The sequence below is a fragment of the Phyllobates terribilis genome, unplaced genomic scaffold (assembly GCF_046119375.1).
Source record: "Phyllobates terribilis strain yellow unplaced genomic scaffold, ASM4611937v1 Scaffold_11__3_contigs__length_659146591, whole genome shotgun sequence".
Taxonomy (NCBI): domain Eukaryota; kingdom Metazoa; phylum Chordata; class Amphibia; order Anura; family Dendrobatidae; genus Phyllobates; species Phyllobates terribilis.
The window spans coordinates 297,057,861-297,077,210 of NW_027362771.1; the positions used below are offsets into that span (position 1 = coordinate 297,057,861).

The following is a 19,350-nucleotide window of genomic DNA, read 5'->3' on the forward strand; positions in this document are numbered from 1 at the left end:
GATTTTGCAGTGATCTAAAGTCAGTCTATAAAGCTGTACCAATTACTCATATAATTCCAATAAAAAGGTGCCCTGATATCAGCATCCATCCTAGTTCTTGGCTGCGCCACATCCAGCCGGTGTCTGACCCGGATATAGAGCTGCTGGGACAGATGCTGAAAAGTAGAACAAATTTATTTTTAAACACTTTGCAGAAAAAAAAAACAGCACAACCCTTTAAAGTGTATGAAACATTATAAAGCCTGTTATTACGGGAAACTTAACAAATCTTTCACTTTCCAAGTAGCCTGTACACCCCCTAAGTTGCCCAAAAAAATCCATGCAGAATAAAACTAAGGGGATATTTGGCAGCAGTCTCTTGTGATGTGTAGCCAGCTGGAAACATGACAATTTTAAAGGTTATGCACAGAGTGGTAATGGTGTAACCAAGCTCAACAAAAGTCCCATAATCACTTCCTATAGCTGTGATTTAAAGGGGTTTTCCACTTTAAAAACAACACGCTCTCACAGTCATAAGTTTGTCTTACATGTAAAAAAAAAAAATGTATATAAAAAAAATAAAAATAAAAATCAACCAACCTGCTTCAGTGCAGTCTCCACTGTCTTTGTTCTCTGTAGAGCAGATGTGATTTCCACAATGCTGCAGACTATAAGTGCACTCTGCTCGAGTAGATAAGCTGTGAATAGTCTTTATACCAAGGCATTTGTAGTCATCTCACCACTTCATGCTTTTAGTCTACGTTGATAACTTTTTATAGTTATCCAACCCAAATTGGTGTCTTACCACAATCCACACTTGCCTCCAGGGCTGTGAAATTGGTAAGCCAAACCTCCGACTCGGACTCCACAGCCCTGCTTGCCTCACTCACTGCTACGGAAGCCATGTTTCCTTTTCCAGCTTTTTCTTTGCTTTGATGCAGGCCTGTGTGAACTGCACTGGATTAGGGGAGCAGAATAAGCCCACTGTATAAATTCTGATTTAAAAACATTTCACACAACAGTGACGTTACATTGACCGGATTCAATAAAATCAGTCTGTGTCACATGCAGTGACTGCAGACTTTATTTCAGCCCAGACAAAAAGTTTAAAATCTACATTTCATTGTACGGAGGCTAAATTCTGAAAATTCACCAGTCAAACACTTCTAGAATCAGCTGTAGATGGATGCAGGACACAAGCACAATTTAGTAATCTATTGATCTGAACAAACAGTGCCAGGTGTAAGACATGGGTCGGGCTGGGAGCGGTACTAGAAACATGAAGCTCTGGATGTCCTAATGAGGCCAAACCTATAGAATAGATGCCAACATCAGAAGGCTTCCTTCATGTCTTCATACTGAGCAGCTTCAGCTTGGTTTAATATTCCCCTAATTGACTTCATTCAGAGTTGCATACCACCCCATGCTCACAACTTAGTCTGAGCATTATACTGAGTTGTTGTGACTCTTTAAAAATTGAACCAACTTTGCCACCCAATGCTAATTTAGGCGTATTCACTGAAATAAATGAGCCTTTGTTCAAAGCCTTTAAAGAATTTGACGAGACCTCTTGACATCACCAACAATCCATCAATTGATGGAAAAATCCAATAGACATACTCATTCTGGAGTTCTTGGGGCTAATTGCATTAATAGATTGGAGCCAATACATGGATAAGGGAACTACCACATAATTTTACAGTAGCTATAGCAAAGGTACAACTATCAAAGTATAACTTTTCTAACATAAAATGATTAAAAAGATTCTTTGCGATCAAAGACAAAAACAACCACTTATATAGGACTACAATGTCCAGAATCAATTGTATGATGTCAGATTGTCCACCTTATGTATTGCAAAACAGACCAATAACGTCCAATACAAACCATGTATAGGTAAAGGAGTATGGCAAAAACCATATGAAAATATTCAACCTTCAGGAATGTATAAATAAAATAACGATCACACCCACAACTTTTCACCTTTTGGGGGTCAGGGGGAGGTTCTTCAAAATCCTATAGTATAAATTGGGAAGGCATATCTGTCAGAAGCCATACTCCTTTACCTATGAAAATTGCAAAAGACCCTGATATGTTTTTTTTTTTTCAATGTCTTTTATTTATTAACAAGAACAGTAAGGTCATATCATCGCAACTGTTTCTTTTGCAAGTGTCGGTGCTGGACTGATTAACGCCCGCGAGTCTGGCACTCTGGCATTCAACAGTCCGGCACTGGAGCTACCGTGAGATATGGAGGCTTGTATTCAGGTAACTTTTCAGGAAGCTGCAAGGCTGGGAAACTTTTACAGACATTTTATATTTACTGGAGTTTTCTGCTGCTGGAACACTTGGAAGCTGTGAAGTAAAGTTACCTTGGGTGTATACACTGCTCAAAAATATAAAGGGAACACTTAAACAACAGAATATAACGCCAAGTAAATCAAACTTCTGTGAAATCAAACTGTCCACTTAGGAAGCAACACTGATTGACAATCAATTTCACATGCTGTTGTGCAAATGGAATAGACAATAGATGGGAATTATTGGCAATTATCAAGACACCCTCAATAAAGGAGTGGTTCTGCAGGTGGGGACCACAGACCTCATCTCAGTACCAATGCTTTCTGGCTGATGTTTTGGTCACTTTTGAATGTTGGTTGTGCTTTCACACTCGTGGTAGCACGAGACAGACTCTAAAACCCACAGAAGTTGCTCAGGTAGTGCAGCTTATCCAGGATGGCACATCAATGCGAGCTGTGGCAAGAAGGTTTGCTGTGTCTGTCAACGTAGAGTCTAGAGGCTGGAGGCGCTACCAGGAGATGTGGAGGGGGCTGCAGGAGGGCAACAACTCAGCAGCAGGACCGCTACCCCTGCCTTTATTCAAGGAGGAGCACTGCCAGAGCCCTGCAAAATGACTTCCAGCAGGCCACAAATGTGCATGTGTCTGCACAATCAGTTAGAAACCGACTCCATGATGGTTGTATGAGGGCCCGACATCCACAGATGGGGGTTGTGCTCACAGCCCAACACCGTGCAGGACGCTTGGCATTTGCCACAGAACACCAGGATTGGCAAAGTCGCCATTTGCACCCTGTGCTCTTCATAGATGAAAGCAGGTTCACACTGAGCACATGTAACAGACGTGATAGAGTCTGGAGACGCCGTGGAGAGCGATTTGCTGCCTGCAACATCCCTCAGCATGACCGGTTTGGCAGTGTGTCAGTAATGGTGTGGGGTGGCATTTCTTTGGAGGGCCGCACAGCCCTCTATGTGCTCGTCAGAGGTAGCCTGTCTGCCATTAGGTACTGAGATGAGATCCTCAGACCCCTTGTGAGACCATATGCTGGTGCAGTTGGCCCTGGGTTCCTCCTAATGCAGGACAATGCCAGACCTCATGTGGCTGGAGTGTGTCAGCAGTTCCTGCAAGAAGAAGGCATTGAAGCTATGGACTGGCCCGCCCGTTCACCAGACCTGAATTCGATTGAGCACATCTGGGACATCATGTCTCGCTCCATCCACCTACGTCACGTTGCACCACAGACTGTCCAGGAGTTGGCGGATGAATAAAATGGCTTAGGGTCCCCCAGTAATTTTCATAAACAGCTGAGGGAAAGCCGAAGGCTGGGGATTGATGTTATTATTCTGGGAATGGCCCAATAGCCATAAAGGTTTCCAGTCTATTAATATTAGCTCACAGCTGTTTGCTTAACAGTTACTAGTTATAGGGCAGACCCCCCCAAAAAATTTTTTTACATGGTGTCCTCCTATATTCACTAACTAGCAAAGGCTAAACAGCTGCAGGCTGATATTAATAGCCTAGGAAGGGGCCATGGTTATTGGCCCTCTCCCAGACTAAAAATATCAGCTCTCAGCCGCCACAGAAAAGGCGCATCCATTAGCTGCACCAATTTTGGCACTTAGCCTCACTCTTCCCACTTGCCGTGGTGGCAAGTGTGGTTGATGTCAGCTTTGTATTATCAGCTGACATCAAGCCCAGGAGTTAGTAATGAAGAGGGGTCTATAAGTTTCCACCATTACTAACCCTAACCCCATAGTTAGATTGTAAAAAAAAAAAAAAAAAAACAGCAAGAATAAAGTCCTTTAATTCCTATAATGACACGGACACCTTTATTTGAAATAAAAATAAAAAAGCATTATACTCACATTAACACCTAATTCACTGAAGCTCATGTCACCTGTAAAAGACAAAAAAAAGCATCAAATCCCTCACCTGTCCATCGAGATGATAATCTATGTGGACCTCATGAAAGCTACAATGGTGTGGTTGACGGGTTTAGAACCAAGCTCGAGCAATGGTTCCAGGGACTATTGGTTCCACCTTTGATGAATTGAAGGACCTGATGGTGAAGGACCAATTTTTTCATCTTTGCCATGTGAAGGTGTGACCGTTTGTGTTGGACCAGGAACCAAAGGAGGCCGCACAGATTGCAAACACCTATGAAACCAACCATATACCTGACGTGCGGAAGTCAGCCGTCACCACTTTAAAGGGGGGGGGTAAGCCAACACCCAATGCCCCTGCAAGCCGGTTCTCGGAGGGTCTCGCCCCATCTTCCAGCACCCATCTGACTCCTGCTGGTGTCCCCCAAGATCTGTGTGAAGGAAATATATAATCGATAAGGGAAATCATAACAGCAGTAGAGTTACATTTAGTTGACAAAAGGGTGAAACTGGATATACCAGTATTGTAAGTATAAAGGAGCTTTTGCTGGAGGTAGTTGTTAATCCTGGCACCTGATTCTGAGCTTAGAGGGGAGTTAGCACAATCTGTACTAGGCAGAATATTTCCTATTGTCTGTATAGGAAGACACAGGTATTTAAAAGGCCACAACTTGGCTTATTGGCCATTTACAGACAGCATCGGTAAAATAGACCAATCTAGGTCATCCTGGAAATATGAGCCTATGGTCCGGACTATAAAAAGCTGGGTTACACAAAGAGAAGTGTTCACATGTGGGGGCAGCTTAAAGGCTGCTGTCCTCCATGATTTACTCTCCTTCCCTCAGGACAACAGGATAACTGCAGACGGAAACATTTTTGGTATTTTCTGTTATTTCTCCCTTTTTATTTTATAACTATTTTGCATATTTGTATTTTTACCTTTTTATATATTTATTGTAATCACTGTATATTTTTATATTAAAGCTTAAAACCTTTAATAAGTTGATCCTTGTTCACTCTAAAAGAATTCATAGGCTTTAAGAGAGTATGTGACCTTTTGATTGTCTGACAGTAACATAGATTTCGGGGACTCCTCACCCCGTGTGTTTGATGAGTGGTGGCAGCGTTAAGTAATCGGGGTGTGCTGAATGTGTCTTGGTGTGATTTATGCTCACTTTGTAGCCTAAAACAGAGGTTGAGAGCTGGATTGAGTGAGGGGAGATAAATTAACCAGTGCAGGCACACTCCATGTCACGTGCTGAGAAGTGTATATGTGACAACTTGGTGGCAGCAGTGGGATTTTTTTTTTGTACTTCTATTAGAGCATTAGTACTTGGTTTAAGCAATTATTCCCTGTATTAAACTGGTATCCATGCGAGGAGAGCACCAGTTCTACAAGGTTCAACTGAGTGCTTACTTAGACATACTTGCAAACAGTTTCCCCTTCCTGTTTTTCTTTTCTATCTTTTATTTGGCAGAAGACTTTACTGATATGGCATCTTTGTACAAGAAGCAGAGTTAGGCTATGTGCCCACGTAGCGTTCTTGTAGCGTTTTTGCGGCATTTTTACGGCAGTGAAAATGCTTGTAAAACCGTCTGCCATGCAAAGCAATGTGAATTTGGATGTGCTGTGCACATGATGCGCTAATTAGCGCGCCGAATTCGCATTGTGTTTCAAACCGCAGCATGACCATTTCTACCGCGATTACGCTGCAAATTCGCGGCCATTGAGGAACATTGAAACACAGCAATCCCGCAGGTATATGTGGATTTGCTGCGTTTCAATTAAATTCAATGGCCGCGAATTTGCGGCGTAATCGCGGTGTGTGTGGTACCCAGGATGAAGAATAGACTACAACTCCTCTTCACCCCAGCTACCACGCTGTGAAAAAAAGAAAAAAAAAAGTTAAAAATAAAAAAAACCCTGTATACTCACCTCTCCGGTCTCCTTCCGACGGCAGCATTCTCTCTCCTTGGTGTCCCGCGGTGTACTGGCAGGACCTGCGGTGACGTCATTTAGTCAGCTGATTGTCACGTGACCGCTGACGTCAGCTGATGGTCACGTGACCGCTGACGTCAGCGGTCAGGTGATGGTCGCGTGACCATCAGCTGAGTAAGTGACGTCACCGCAGGTCCTGTCAGTACACCGCGGGACGCCGAGGAGGGAGGACACAGCCGGGAGGAGACCGGAGCCGGAGAGGTGTGTATACATTTTTTTTTTTTTTTTTTAACTTTTCAAGTCTTTTTTTTTTCTTTTTTACTACAGATGCATCATTGAAAGCATCTAAGTTGGTCACACAATATAAATCCATGCCAGTTGCATGGATTTATATTGTGTGACCAACTTGTCAAGCACTTTTCCAAGTGATGTTCAAAATCACTTGGAAAAGCGCTTGAAAAAACACATGCAAGAACACATGTAAAAACGCTGAAAAAACGCATGTAAATCTGCATGCGTTTTTTCTGCCAGGGAGAGGCAAAAACGCTCTGCATCAAATCTGCATTGTGGGCACTTACCCTTAGGGTGCTTTCACATAGCATTCTGTGTCCCCGTCGGGGCATACGTCCTAAAATTCCCCGCAAAACGGGGTCCGTATGTATGCTGTGACGGGGGCCATAGACCGCAATGGGCCCCAATAATATCAGCACTTACCGAGAGCAATATTCAAATACGTGGGTGACGCCAGCAGTGACTGAATGCGGCGCCGCCCCTGACTGAATAGCTGGATCACACCCCTATGACTGAAAACGAGCAGGTAGGACAAAGTATATAAAATGTTATAAAATCATTATAATACCACCAATTTTAATGAAAAAAAGCTCGTTAGTGATGCACAGTGCATCACTAACAAAGCAATGGGGGCAGTTTGGATAGTAGCTAGGACATGACAGGTTCCCTTTAAGATGACCCAACTACCAAGGGGCAACAGTTTTCAACTATCCTGAATTAAGCACAAAATCGTTATAGTAGTTTTTATTTCCATGCATTGGGAATATTACAGTGTTTTCTAATTCAAAATATGAAGAGAAATGCATATAATTTTTAACTACTTTACAGAAAATAACAAATTAACATTGGGCTGTTCTAAAAAAGTAACAGTGTCTGCATTTGCTTTACAAATTCACAACATGTACTCTTTTTTGAGGATTTAGCATTCCTGTGAATCACTAACCTAACATTTAGATGTGTACCCAGTTTTTTAGAACTGCTTCACATCTATGTTGCATAGAGTCAACCAACTTCTGGCACCTGTCGACTGTTATTCCAGCCCAGGTTGCTTTGACTACATCCCACAATTTTTGGGCATTTGTTGGCTTTGCCTCAGAAACAGCATTTTTGATGTCACCCCACAAGTGTTCTATCGAATTAAGGTCTGGGGATTGGGCTAGCTACTCCATAACCTCAATTTTGTTGGACTGGAACCAAGATTTTGCTTGTTTACTGGTGTGTTTAGGGTCGTTGTCTTGTTGAAACACTCATTTCAAGGGCATATCCTCTTCAGCGTAAGGCAACATGACCTCTTCAAGTATTGTAATATATGCAAACTTGTCCATGATCCCTGGTATGCAGTAAATAGATCCGGCACCATAGTTAGAGAAACATGCCTATATCATGTTGCTTGCACCACCATGCTTCATGCTTCACTGTCTTCAGAGTGTACTGTGGCTTGAATGCAGAGTTTGGGGGTCATTTGATGAACTGTCTGCTGCCCTTGGACCAAAAAAGAACAATTTTACTTTCATCAGTCCACAAAATGTTTCTCCATTTCTCTGTAGGCCAGTTGATGTGTTCTTTGGCAAATTGTATCCGCTTCAGTACGCTTTTTTTTAAACAACAGTGGGACTTTGCGGGGACTTCTTGCTAAGAGATTAGATTCACACAGGCGTCTTAACTGTCCCAGTACTCACAGGTAACTTGAGACTGTCTTTGATCATTCTGGAGCTGATCATTGACTGAGCATTTGCCATTCTGGCTACTCTTCAATCCATTCGAATGGTAGTCTTCCATTTTCTTTCACGTCTCTCTTGTTTTGCTTTCTATTTTAAAGCATTGGAGATCATTTTAGCTGAACAGCCTGCCATTGTCTGTGCTTCTTTATAAGTTTTACCCACTCCAATCAACTTTTTAATCAAAGTACACAATTCTTCTAAACAAGGTCTCAAATTTCTCAGGCTTTCAAGGAGAAATGCATGTACAACATGTGCTGGCTTCACCTTTAAATAAGCGCCACCTGATTCACACCTGTTTCTTCACAGAATGATTGACCTCACTAATTTTACTACACACTGCTATTATTTTGAACACACCCAATTTTAATTAATTATTCAAATACACAGACTGAAAAACATGCAGATCATGAATGCTGAGTCTGTTGGTTTTCTTAGAATCCACTGCACCAACTGGTAAATTGTTTGACATGTGGTAATATAATTTATACGAAAAACAGTGCTTAATCTGGTTATACATATTGGACTGCTATTATTTTGAACACTACTGTATGTGAACGTTTTAATGGAACTCTAAAACAAATGCTCAAGATGCTGGTGGAGACTAAAGGGAAAGACTGGGAACATTACCTCCCTCATCTCTTGTTTGCATACTGAGAGGTACCTCAAGCCTCTCCCCCTTTGAAATCATTTATGGGATGAGTCGGGGTTTTCTCGATTTAATTAAGGACTGTTGGGAGGGTGATCCCAAAACTCCAGGAGTCTCCATGGTGGAATATGTACTGAGACTCCAGGAGAGAATTCAGAAACTGAGCGATCTGGCTCATGAGAATGTTACCTAGGCCCTGGCTCATGAGAATGTTACGGTCATACCAGAAGGTCTGGTATGACCGTAAAGCCAGACTGAGGGCCTATGAGGAGGGGCAGAAGGTTTGGGTGTTGGCCCCTATGTTGCAGAACAAATTGCAGGCCGCATGGGAGGGACAGTACGCGGTCTATAAGCATTTACATGTTAATGTTAACTGTGTTGTGACCCTGCATGAACATACAGAGTCATACAATTTTTCATGGAAATATGCTAAAAGCTCATCATCACAGGGAGGCTTGTGTCTTACCTGTCTGCAGCCTGCCTTAGGAGGGGGAGGGTGACCTGCTGCTAGACTTGGGGGGCTGGGGATCAGTGTATGGAGTCCCTGGAGTCAGTAAAGATTAACCCTGAGCTATCCCAAAGTCAGAACTCAGAGCTACTTTCGTTGCTCAGGGAATTAGTAGAAGTCTTCACAGTGATTAATCAGGTTAGTCATATTGGACTGCCAATATTTTGTCATCTCTGCTCCGTCCTGTCTTCCAGCACAGGGTTAAAAATGCTCCGACTTCATGACTTGATCATACATGTTGAACCCCGATTCCCAAGAATATCCCCAACCCAAGATTGTGAAAGAAACGTACAAAACACTTTTAATGGATGTTAAATCGATCAAATTTTATTACAAATTACATGATTATTTCATTCAGTGTCTGAAATTTAGAATCAGCCAATTTCTATGAAAAAGACACTGAAAATGGCAACCCTCTGACTCAGGAAGAATCATCCTTCAGCACTCAGGAGAGGAAAACCCCCTGTGGAGGAAACCTCTAGGGAACCATGGCTGGAGGACTTCCCTTCCCTTGGGCTTAGAAGGTTAATACCAATAAGTAATAGCAAATTGTACCATAATTTGTACATTGTATCATTTACAGTGAGACATAATATACATCCACTATAGATATGATAGCAGTGACATCACAAAGTCACACAAGTTACACATTACATCAGCAGAAAACAAGACAGTAATGGAGAAGGTCAAAGCAAGGGCCCTGTGTGAGCACCATATGGAGAAGCATAATGCGACCTCTCCAGGCCATACACATAGGTGAAGGCGGATAGTACCAGAAGCGAGGGAGATCTGGCTGCAACATCTGTCACCCCATTGATAGCTACGGTTAGTTTGATCTGGCTGGCTAGGCAGTATGGCTGATCTGGCTGGCTAGGCGGTATGGCTGATCTGGCTAGCTAGGCGGTATGGCTGATCTGGCTAGCTGGCTAGGCGTTATCCCCTTCCTCCCTTACAGATTGTAGAGTGATGAAGCTCCAGGTCTCCAGACACATCAAGTTCGGCACCTCATACAGCTGAATGACCTGTGGTTCTGGAATCATTCTGTGTACTCAGGATTCTAAATTTCAATAAGAAATGTGCATTCGTTGGAGATTATATAATATAAACACACATACACACACACACACACACACACACACACACACACACACACACACACATATAACACTGGCCAAACGGTAAGATTATCAATTTTTCATGCAAAAAATTGGCAACCAGTATGGAGTTTGAAATTTGAAGCATGCCAAATCTTGCCGTGTCGCAGGAAAAAAAATCGGTCAAGTGACTTTTTGAAGCGGATTGTGTGAAATAATTTGTAGATTCCAAATGCATTAGCTACATTGAATGAGATTCCTCAACGCATGAAGCTGTAGCTCTGCTGTAGAAATCCAAGGGTTAAGGAGAACCTGTAACCTCAGAAAACGCTATTTACCTGCAGATATAGGGTAAATCTGCAGGTTAATAGCGTTCCAATGCTGCCTGGGAGAAGATGAACTTTATTCCTCCTGGGAGCCTCTGGATGAAGTGGTGATTGTAGCTGCTTTGTGCACGCCACATGAATGAAATCCGGCTCCTGGGAGGAAATAAGTTAATTTTCTTCCTGTAGCTGCACTTTCAGTCAGGGGTTCGGACAGCATTGTAAACACTATTAACCTGCAGATTGACCCCATTTCCTCCAATTAAATACTGCAGGTAAATGGCATTTTCCAAGTCGACAGGTTTTCTTTAACTGGAAATTTCTGCCATGGACTCTGAAATGGAATAGAAATCTGAAATAGATTTTTCTAGCTCCCTTATCAGTGAGTAAACCTATGTTTTAGGCCTCATTCAGACATCCATTTTTCATGTTTGTGCCCTATCCATATTTTTCACGGATAGAACACATACCCAATATAATCTGTGTGGTAGTTCAAATGTTCCATTTTTTTTGAAGACCGCGTGTGGTCTGCTTTTTTTTTATCCTAGTCGTGGCTCAAAATTCTCCAATCAAGTCTACGGATCTGTGAAATCACTGACAGCATGCATTGTCATCCGTGTGCTGTCTGTTTTAAACACTTATCATAGAATAAGCTTTTCAATTTATGTATTTATTTTACATATGAGAAAAACTGATGAAACACTGATGGTAAAAATTGACCAAAATCAGACTTTTTTTTGCATACACAAAAAGTCACTTGACATCTGATTAAGGCCTAAGTCCCTGTTCACATGTCAGGCTTTAATCAGTGATTTTTTTTTCTAATTTTCATCCGATTTTGGTTGGTGTGTCAGTTTTTCTCTTCAGTGTGGAGTATTTTTCTCATACGCAAAGTAAAAAGCTAAAAGCCTAGAAACAGGAAGTACAAGCAACATGGTTGATTCTGTCTTTAACAGACTTATTGACTTCAATAAGTGATCATTATCTACAAATAGGGTGAAAATCAGACCTAAGTTTTGATTTGCAGATCGAGCATTCACAAAAAATAGAGATGTAAACATGTCCATAACATATTGTACCTGTTAGAAAGCAAAGAAAATGTATAGAATAATATTGGCCATGGGAAAGGGACACAAGGGTGGTTATAGGCTCCAGCAATACCCACTATTTTATTACTGCTCCTCAGTGGACCTCCAGATTCATATGGCCCTTCAATAAAAATGTTTAGCTGTCTAGTCTGGATGTGATCTATTTAAATTACAGACCTATTCACTGAAATGCGAGTCTGGTGTGCAAAATCGGACAAATCTTGTTCTATGACTTTTTGCACAAGATAGCTTCTATCGAAACGCGTCGTTGCGTTAGAGAAAGTATTAAACAATAAAAGGTTTGTGTTTTATAACCTTAATTCCCTGTCTAGCTGTTCTAGCGCTTCCCTAACACTGCACAATTCTTTCCTTCTTTTTGCACAACTTCGGCCTGCAAAAAAAACACAAAAAAAACAGATATGACAAGAACCATGTGCAATCCTTAAAGAGAGCAGGATTTAGCACTACAAAGTAAATCCATGGCCATAATGGCACTGTGATACTGATTAATCCGATACGTGCTGTTTAGGAATCCAATCTGTGGTTGTTGAATAATCATCCTCTAAAGTTTTCATCTAATGGTGTCTTCTGAGCATCGGGGTGGGCCTAGAGAGTAGGGTCTCCTGCTTCTCCGTCTCTTCCACTAGTCGCCTCTGTTTCTTTTACATGTCTACGGCTGGTCTTAAAGAAAATGGTGCTCGTGGCAGCACATTCACAGATCGAGATTTCAGCTTAATGACTTCTTCATCAAGTCGAAATCTCGATCTGTGCATGCGCTGCCTCTGACAGCATGTTATTGAAGACTGGCCTTAGAATCATACTGTACACGTGCCGCCCACCTCAATCATGGCAGTAGGGTGGAATTTTAAAAAGGAGGCAGAGGAGGTTGGTGGAGGGGCGGAGAAGAAGACGACCCTACCCCCTAGGTCCGTCCCAATGCACAGATAATGTCATTAGATGAAAATTTAAGAGGATGATTATTCAACAACCACAGATTGGATTCCTAAACAGCAGATATCAGATTAATCAGCATCACAGAGCCATTATGGCCATGGTTTTACTTTAAATTGCTAAATCCTACTGACAGATTCTCTTTAAAATGTGAATAGGACGTGTATTACAAAAACAGACTTGTAAATTTAGGACATTTTATAGACTGAATTTTTGAATGGATCTTAGGGATCTGGTCTGGGCTCAGAATTAATTTGTCTTTTGTCTGGTTAGTGTGGTCTGGGCCAGATGGAGAAGAAAAGAAAAGAAAATAACATGTGTAAAATTAGAATGATGTCACCTGTGGGTCACTTGGTTGATAGAGGGTCTGTTATCTCTCCTGAAATGTCTGGTCAATTGTTATATTTTCCATAACAATTCTGAAACATCTCTACTCAATTATATTTTGTGGCCTTAAAAAGTTATTATCCATGGATGGTAAACTGTAGTTTCATCAATTCAAGACCCAAATTAAAATAAAAACAGTGGATATTCACCTATGACTCATGAGTGGCCGCATTGGTTGCAGCTGGCACGACAAGACACATCACTCTCCTGAGAACAGCTGCGCAGACATCATTGGCATGGTGCCCTTGCAGGAGGAGAGTATCAAGTGGTTCTATCTTAATTGGGTTCCTAAGATGATTAAACAGGGCTTGTCCAAGTGTTAATGTCACTTTACTGGCAACATAGGGTGATTTTGGGTGGTTTTACTTACCTAATTGCAGTCACTGTAGGACTAGCACGTAACTGATAATACTACGCACTGTTTGATGATACCTTCATTTAAATAAAAAGTTGCTTTAAACCATATGTTTCATTAGGGCAAACAGATGCAAAAGAAAGTGCCTCCCTGACACGGCTTTGCTGGTGACCAATTTCTCTGAATTAGAGATCTCGCCTTCCAGTTTTATTGGTCTGGACAGCAGTAACAGCTAATTGTGGAATGGTTATAAGTAGCACCCCTTCCCACTCACGTGAATGACACAGTAAGGAATGTCCCGCATAGCAGATTTGCAGCAAATATTTTTATTAAAATGTAAATTAAACCTTGAATGGACAATACAGGACAATCTGTATTATCACCTAAACATATATCTAAAAATCAGACTTGAAACCCGTTAAAAGCACTTTTGGTAAAAAACAAAATTATAAGGATGAATATGCCTTTAATACTAACATAAAACAGAGCACACTATTTAAAAAATTGTTACAAAGACTCTTTCAAACAGCTCAACAAGGTGAACTGTTATATTTCCTGTACATTTTCCATAGAAAAAAAGACAGTATCAAGGAAAGAGCTCCAGGACTATATACCTTTAAATATATACAAAATCTACTACATCCCCACGGTCAAGCGGACACCTTTGAAAAATAGGAAAAATAAAACTAAATATTTCATTAATAGAGATCAATGTACAAGTACTGATTTGTAACATACATTATATTACATGGTTACCTTGTCTGGAAGCGGTTTGCAATAGGTTAATGTTGTGCATACAATAATTTACAGAGCTTACAAGGACAGAATATAAAAGGTAATTAAAATGAGAAATACATCAATATTTTGGTTTATAAATATTTTGCAAAACATAATGATTGTTATACTATAAGAGCTAAAAATGAGAATAATTTACTTATTTTGAAAATAATTAAAAATTGGGAAAACAAAAAAAGAAAAACAATAAAAAGATCTGGCTTCCTATGGTAGTGTTCAGCAATGTTGTGTACTATACAGATATGATATCCCTGTACACCTTTATAGTTTCTGCACATCAGTATGAGTTGTGAAGAATTTGTGAGTACAACAAAAACAAGAGTGCATGCATCTACCACACTCCTATGACCAGAACCAACAAGCATGTTGGTTTTGCTTATATACACAAAGCATAATAAATCTCAAGTCCGATCCAAATTTATTTTCTCATGCATCAAGACCTAAAAAGTAAAAAAAAAGACAATTAAAATGTTAGAGATGAAGTATAGAAACTAACTCGTTCCCTTTATACAACTTTTACAGTAATCCAAACTTAGAAAAGTAGAAAGAAATCTATATATGTGAATGAGAAGATCATCCATTCACCCTCCTCGTCCTCAGTGTCTGGCAGTGAGATAACTGATTGCAGCAGAAGCCCTACCACAGCTATCTGAAATAGGTTACTAAGAATGTAAACCCCAGCCATCTACCTATAAAAAGAGAAGTGATCAGGAGGATCCTGCAGGATTTTCTGCACACAGTCAGTTTCATTCATCTCAAGTTTTTTGTTCCTTTAAGCAAGTATCTGCTTAAAAAGAGTAGATCCCAATGCAACCAGGATTTCAAAATCGCTCAATATTCTGACTCGGGCGATTGAAGGACAGACACACATGGAAATTATTTCCATCAGGTAAATTGTATCCATCATTAATAGGAAAAGAAGCCTTTCAGCAACATTTGTATGTGTTACAACCAATGAAAAAAATATTAATTTGGCAGAACAGATCTACTGGGTACCATGGATAGAACTATTGTCATTTCTGGCAGCAGAAACCTTAAAGATGTGGGTCACTTTCTCTGGTTATTGCAAGCTTCTTTCATAAACTGACCATCACTTCTGTCCATACAATAGCTGCCGGTGGAGGAGCCTGTGACCAGACCAGTCACATCTTTGTGTATGCATCATCAACCTTTCCCAACCAAATGTATACATATATACAAAGCTTCCTCACCGATTTGAAGTCTGAAGCTGTGAATCTACTTTCTGAATTGTTCTTAGGAAAGTGTCCACATCATACACAAGGATTCCATTCTGCTCACACTCGGCACTAAGCGTAGAGGTGGTGCCTGTATGGAAACACAATTTATATTCCTGTGTGTTATAAAAATACATACGTGGCATTTAAAAAAAATAAAATACAGTTTTACTACTTATTCAGTATTCATAATCCATCTCCCTCACATTCCCATTACTGTAAACACTTAAGGAGCAATCTCTATTATAGAAAAAATCTAATCTCCATGCACTTTTCGCTGGACATTTTGAGGTCAATGATAATTCAATTAATAATGTCAAATTTTCTAAGAGATTTTTTGCCATCTTTACAATTGTTGTGGTTCCTCCATTACCTTTTCATCATAAGCACCTTAATACTATTTGATACTACTAATTCTTGTATTAAATATTTGCATCAAGGTGTGGCCAATAAGCCTTATTTTTTTTTCTCATGTAATTTCCATATCTGCTTCAATTTTACAAGAGGTTTTTGTGTGTGGGTAGAAACTGGATTATCTAGAGGAAACCCACTCAAACACAGAACAAACTCCATACAGGCACTGCCCTTGTCAGTCTCATTGCTAACCAGTGAGGAACTTCTTCCCAGTACTATTAAGCTGTAATGCCTACCAGATTTCTATGGAATGTCTAGAAAAAATTACTTTGTATGTTAAAAGCATAAAACCTTTCAATGATTAAATGATCCTTACACGATATGCAGAGATGTGCAGGGGCATTTAGAAAGCTCAGTAATAATACCTGTCAAATAGACAGCAAGTCTAGAATGGCTATGCTGATACTGGAGGTTCTGGAGACATGCAAGGTCATCTGATGGTTCCTTAGATCTGGAGTCACATTGGTGATAAGGCAGGATTTCAATAATGTTACACTGTTGGTAAGATTTCAGCAGAGCCATCTTTGCTTGAGACAGATCTTCAGTCCTAGATAAAGAGGAAAACATCATCAGCCAATAATAATCAATGTAGACAATGACTATATAGGTGCAGACCTAACTCTAACCATGTGAGGGAGAAGTGAAGGTTCAGCTAAAGCACTTGCTATTCAAGTGAGGGTAAGGGTGGTTAAGACCAAATCTGTGCCCTGACTGTCGGGCGTGTCTGAATCTCTTTTTTTTTTCCATAGTCTGGGGTATTATTGTGTCCGGCAAAAAAGAAAGACACAGTCAGAAAAAAAGTCCAAATTAAAATTTTTTTGAACAGTGTTTGCCTAATTAAAATGAACAGCATTATCAAAGGCAAAACCGGTTTTCAGGGATTCACACAGACACCCCAGACGTAAAGAAAGTGGACACAGATGTAGTCTGAACACGGACTAATCTGACATTAATAAGATAAAGGCCTCAGACAGCTAAAAGCTATGTGATGGAGATCAAGTTCCCTGTTCTTCAGACTGCTCTACCTTGTTGAAGTTGTTCTGATAATGGAGATGGCGCACGCTTTGGCTGCTCGGTACTGTCATCAGCCAATGTTTACAGCTTGTGGGCAACAGGGTATACACAAACAGATACGTATTGTGACAAATACAGGTTTTTATTCCTGACACTTTTCTCAGACAATAGGGAAACAGCTTTCTGGTCTCAAAAGAAAGATTTTACAGTGATAAAATTATAACCCATTTTCATTCGCCCTAATATGGAATTTGGAGTTCAAAAAGCGGGGTCTTCTGTTTGGGATTATCATCACTTAGTCAGAATGTCTGTTGCTGTAGATCACTAGTCCTGTCCTACATCAAACTGTGTAAATGCCTAATTTTCCCAGTTGTGGCGCTGCAGGGAAACTCAGCACTTGATAGTAGTTTTCTTCACAGATTACAGCTGTTCACCTAGGTGTTCCAGCAGGGGGACACACTTTGTGATCTATCCAAATGGGATTTTTTTTTTTTTTTTTTTTTAAAGGCAACCTGACAAATGATGCATGCTGCCTGATCCACTGCAGCATGGATCAGACACTGGCTGTAAGGCTGTGTGTCCACGATGCTTTAAGGCTGCGTGCCCACTATGCGTTTTTCAAGCGTTTTTGCCACGGAATTTCCGCAGCGAAAACGCTTAAAAAAACGCTTGGTAATAGGTGCCCCATGGTCCCCAATGATAATCCGCATGTGCTGTGCAGATGCTGCGGAAATTTCCGCTGCGGATTATCATTGCGGAAAAATACGCAGCATTACCAATTATTTTGCGGACACGCAGCGTAATTGCTGCCATTGACTTGCATTGAAATGCTTGATATCCGCATGACTACATGTGCACACGCGGCTATGAAGAGATTCAATGTGCGGATGGTACCCAGGTCTGGAGAAGAGGAGACTCTCATCTAGACCCGGGTAACATGGTACCTGTAAAAAAAAGAATTTAAAATAAAAAATAAAGATTATACTTACCTTCCGATGGCCCTGGCCTCCTCAGCGATGCGTGCGGTGTGTTGGGCGGCTCGCGGTGGTGTGAGGACCTGACATGACGTCATTGAGTCATGTGACAGGTCACGCAACAGCTGACGTCCGCAGTCGCGTGACCTGTCACATGACTGAATGACGTCATCGCAGGTCCTATACACCACCGCGAGACACTGGGGAGGCCGGGGGCCATCTGAAGGTAAGTATAATCTTTATTTTTCACCATTCTTATTTTTTTTTTTTTTTTTAACTATTACTTGGTCACACTATATAAATCCATGCCGGTTGCATGGATTTATATAGTGTGACCAAGTTGTCAAGCACTTTTCTAAGTGATGTTAAAATCGCTTGGAAAAGCGCTTGATTACCCGCATGCAGAAATGCATGTGAAGAACGCTTGACAAACGCTTCTACCTGGCCGGAAAAACGCATGTAAAATCCGCATGCGTTTTTCCTGCCAGGGAGAAGCGGAAAAAATATGCAGCATTTCTGCATTGTGGGCACATAGCCTAAGAGTTTCCGCAACGGCAATTCCGCAGCGGAAATGCTTAAAAAACGCTTGGTAGAAGGTCTGCAATGTTCCCCAATGATAATCCGCATGTGCTGTGCACATGCTGCGGAAATCTCCGCTGCGGATTATCATTGCGGAGAAATCCACAGCACTACCATTAATTTTGCAGAATCGCTGCATTTGAGCCGCCATTGACTTGCATTGAATCGCATAATGTGCACATGTAGTCATGCGGATATTATGCGGTTCAATGCGTGGATGGTACCCGGGTCTGGAGAAGAGGAGACACTCCTCCAGACCCGGGTACCATAGTACCTGTAGTTAAAAAAGAATTAAAATAAAAAATAAACTTATACTCACCTTCTGATGGCACCCGGTCTCCTTCTCCAGTGTCTTCGGCTGCTCGCGGTGGTAAAAGGACCTTCCATGACGTCATTTAGTCATGTCACAGGTCACGCGACCGCTGACGTCAGCAGTCGCGTGACCTGTCCGGTCACATGACTAAATGACGTCATGGAAGGTCCTTTTACGCCACCGCGAGCCGCCGAAGACACCAGACGCACCGTACAGGAGACCGGGGGCCATCGGAAGGTGAGTATAATGTGCTTTTTTTATTATTCACCTTTTTTTTTTTTTACTATTGATGCTGCATTTGCAGCATAGTAACTTGGTCACACTATATAAATCCTTGTTGGTTGCATGGATTTATATTAGTGTGACCAAGTTGTCAAGCACTTTTCCAAGTGATGCTAAAATCGCTTGGAAAAGCGCTTGACAAACCACATGCGTAATCGCATGCTAAAAACTCTTCACAAACGCTTCTACCTGGCAGAAAAAACACATGTACAATCCGCATGCGTTTTTTTCTGCCAGGGAGATGCAGAAACGCTCAGGAAAAATCCGGAGCATTTCAGCA

General features: G+C 41.1%; 1 protein-coding gene across 3 annotated transcripts in view; it reads right to left on the minus strand.

The window, feature by feature from the left end:
* Positions 1 to 12,931: 12,931 nt before the first annotated feature.
* TASOR2 (transcription activation suppressor family member 2) overlaps positions 12,932 to 19,350 on the minus strand; it is a 126,108-nt gene continuing 119,689 nt past the window's right edge. For all 3 annotated transcript variants that reach the window (XM_073652471.1, XM_073652472.1, XM_073652470.1), the window contains 3 exons: positions 16,274 to 16,455; positions 15,471 to 15,585; positions 12,932 to 14,699 (listed from right to left, as the gene is read on the minus strand). In XM_073652471.1, coding sequence (XP_073508572.1) covers positions 14,693 to 14,699; positions 15,471 to 15,585; positions 16,274 to 16,455 — 304 coding nt within the window. In that variant the 3' untranslated portion in view covers positions 12,932 to 14,692. The remainder of the gene's footprint in view (positions 14,700 to 15,470; positions 15,586 to 16,273; positions 16,456 to 19,350) is intronic.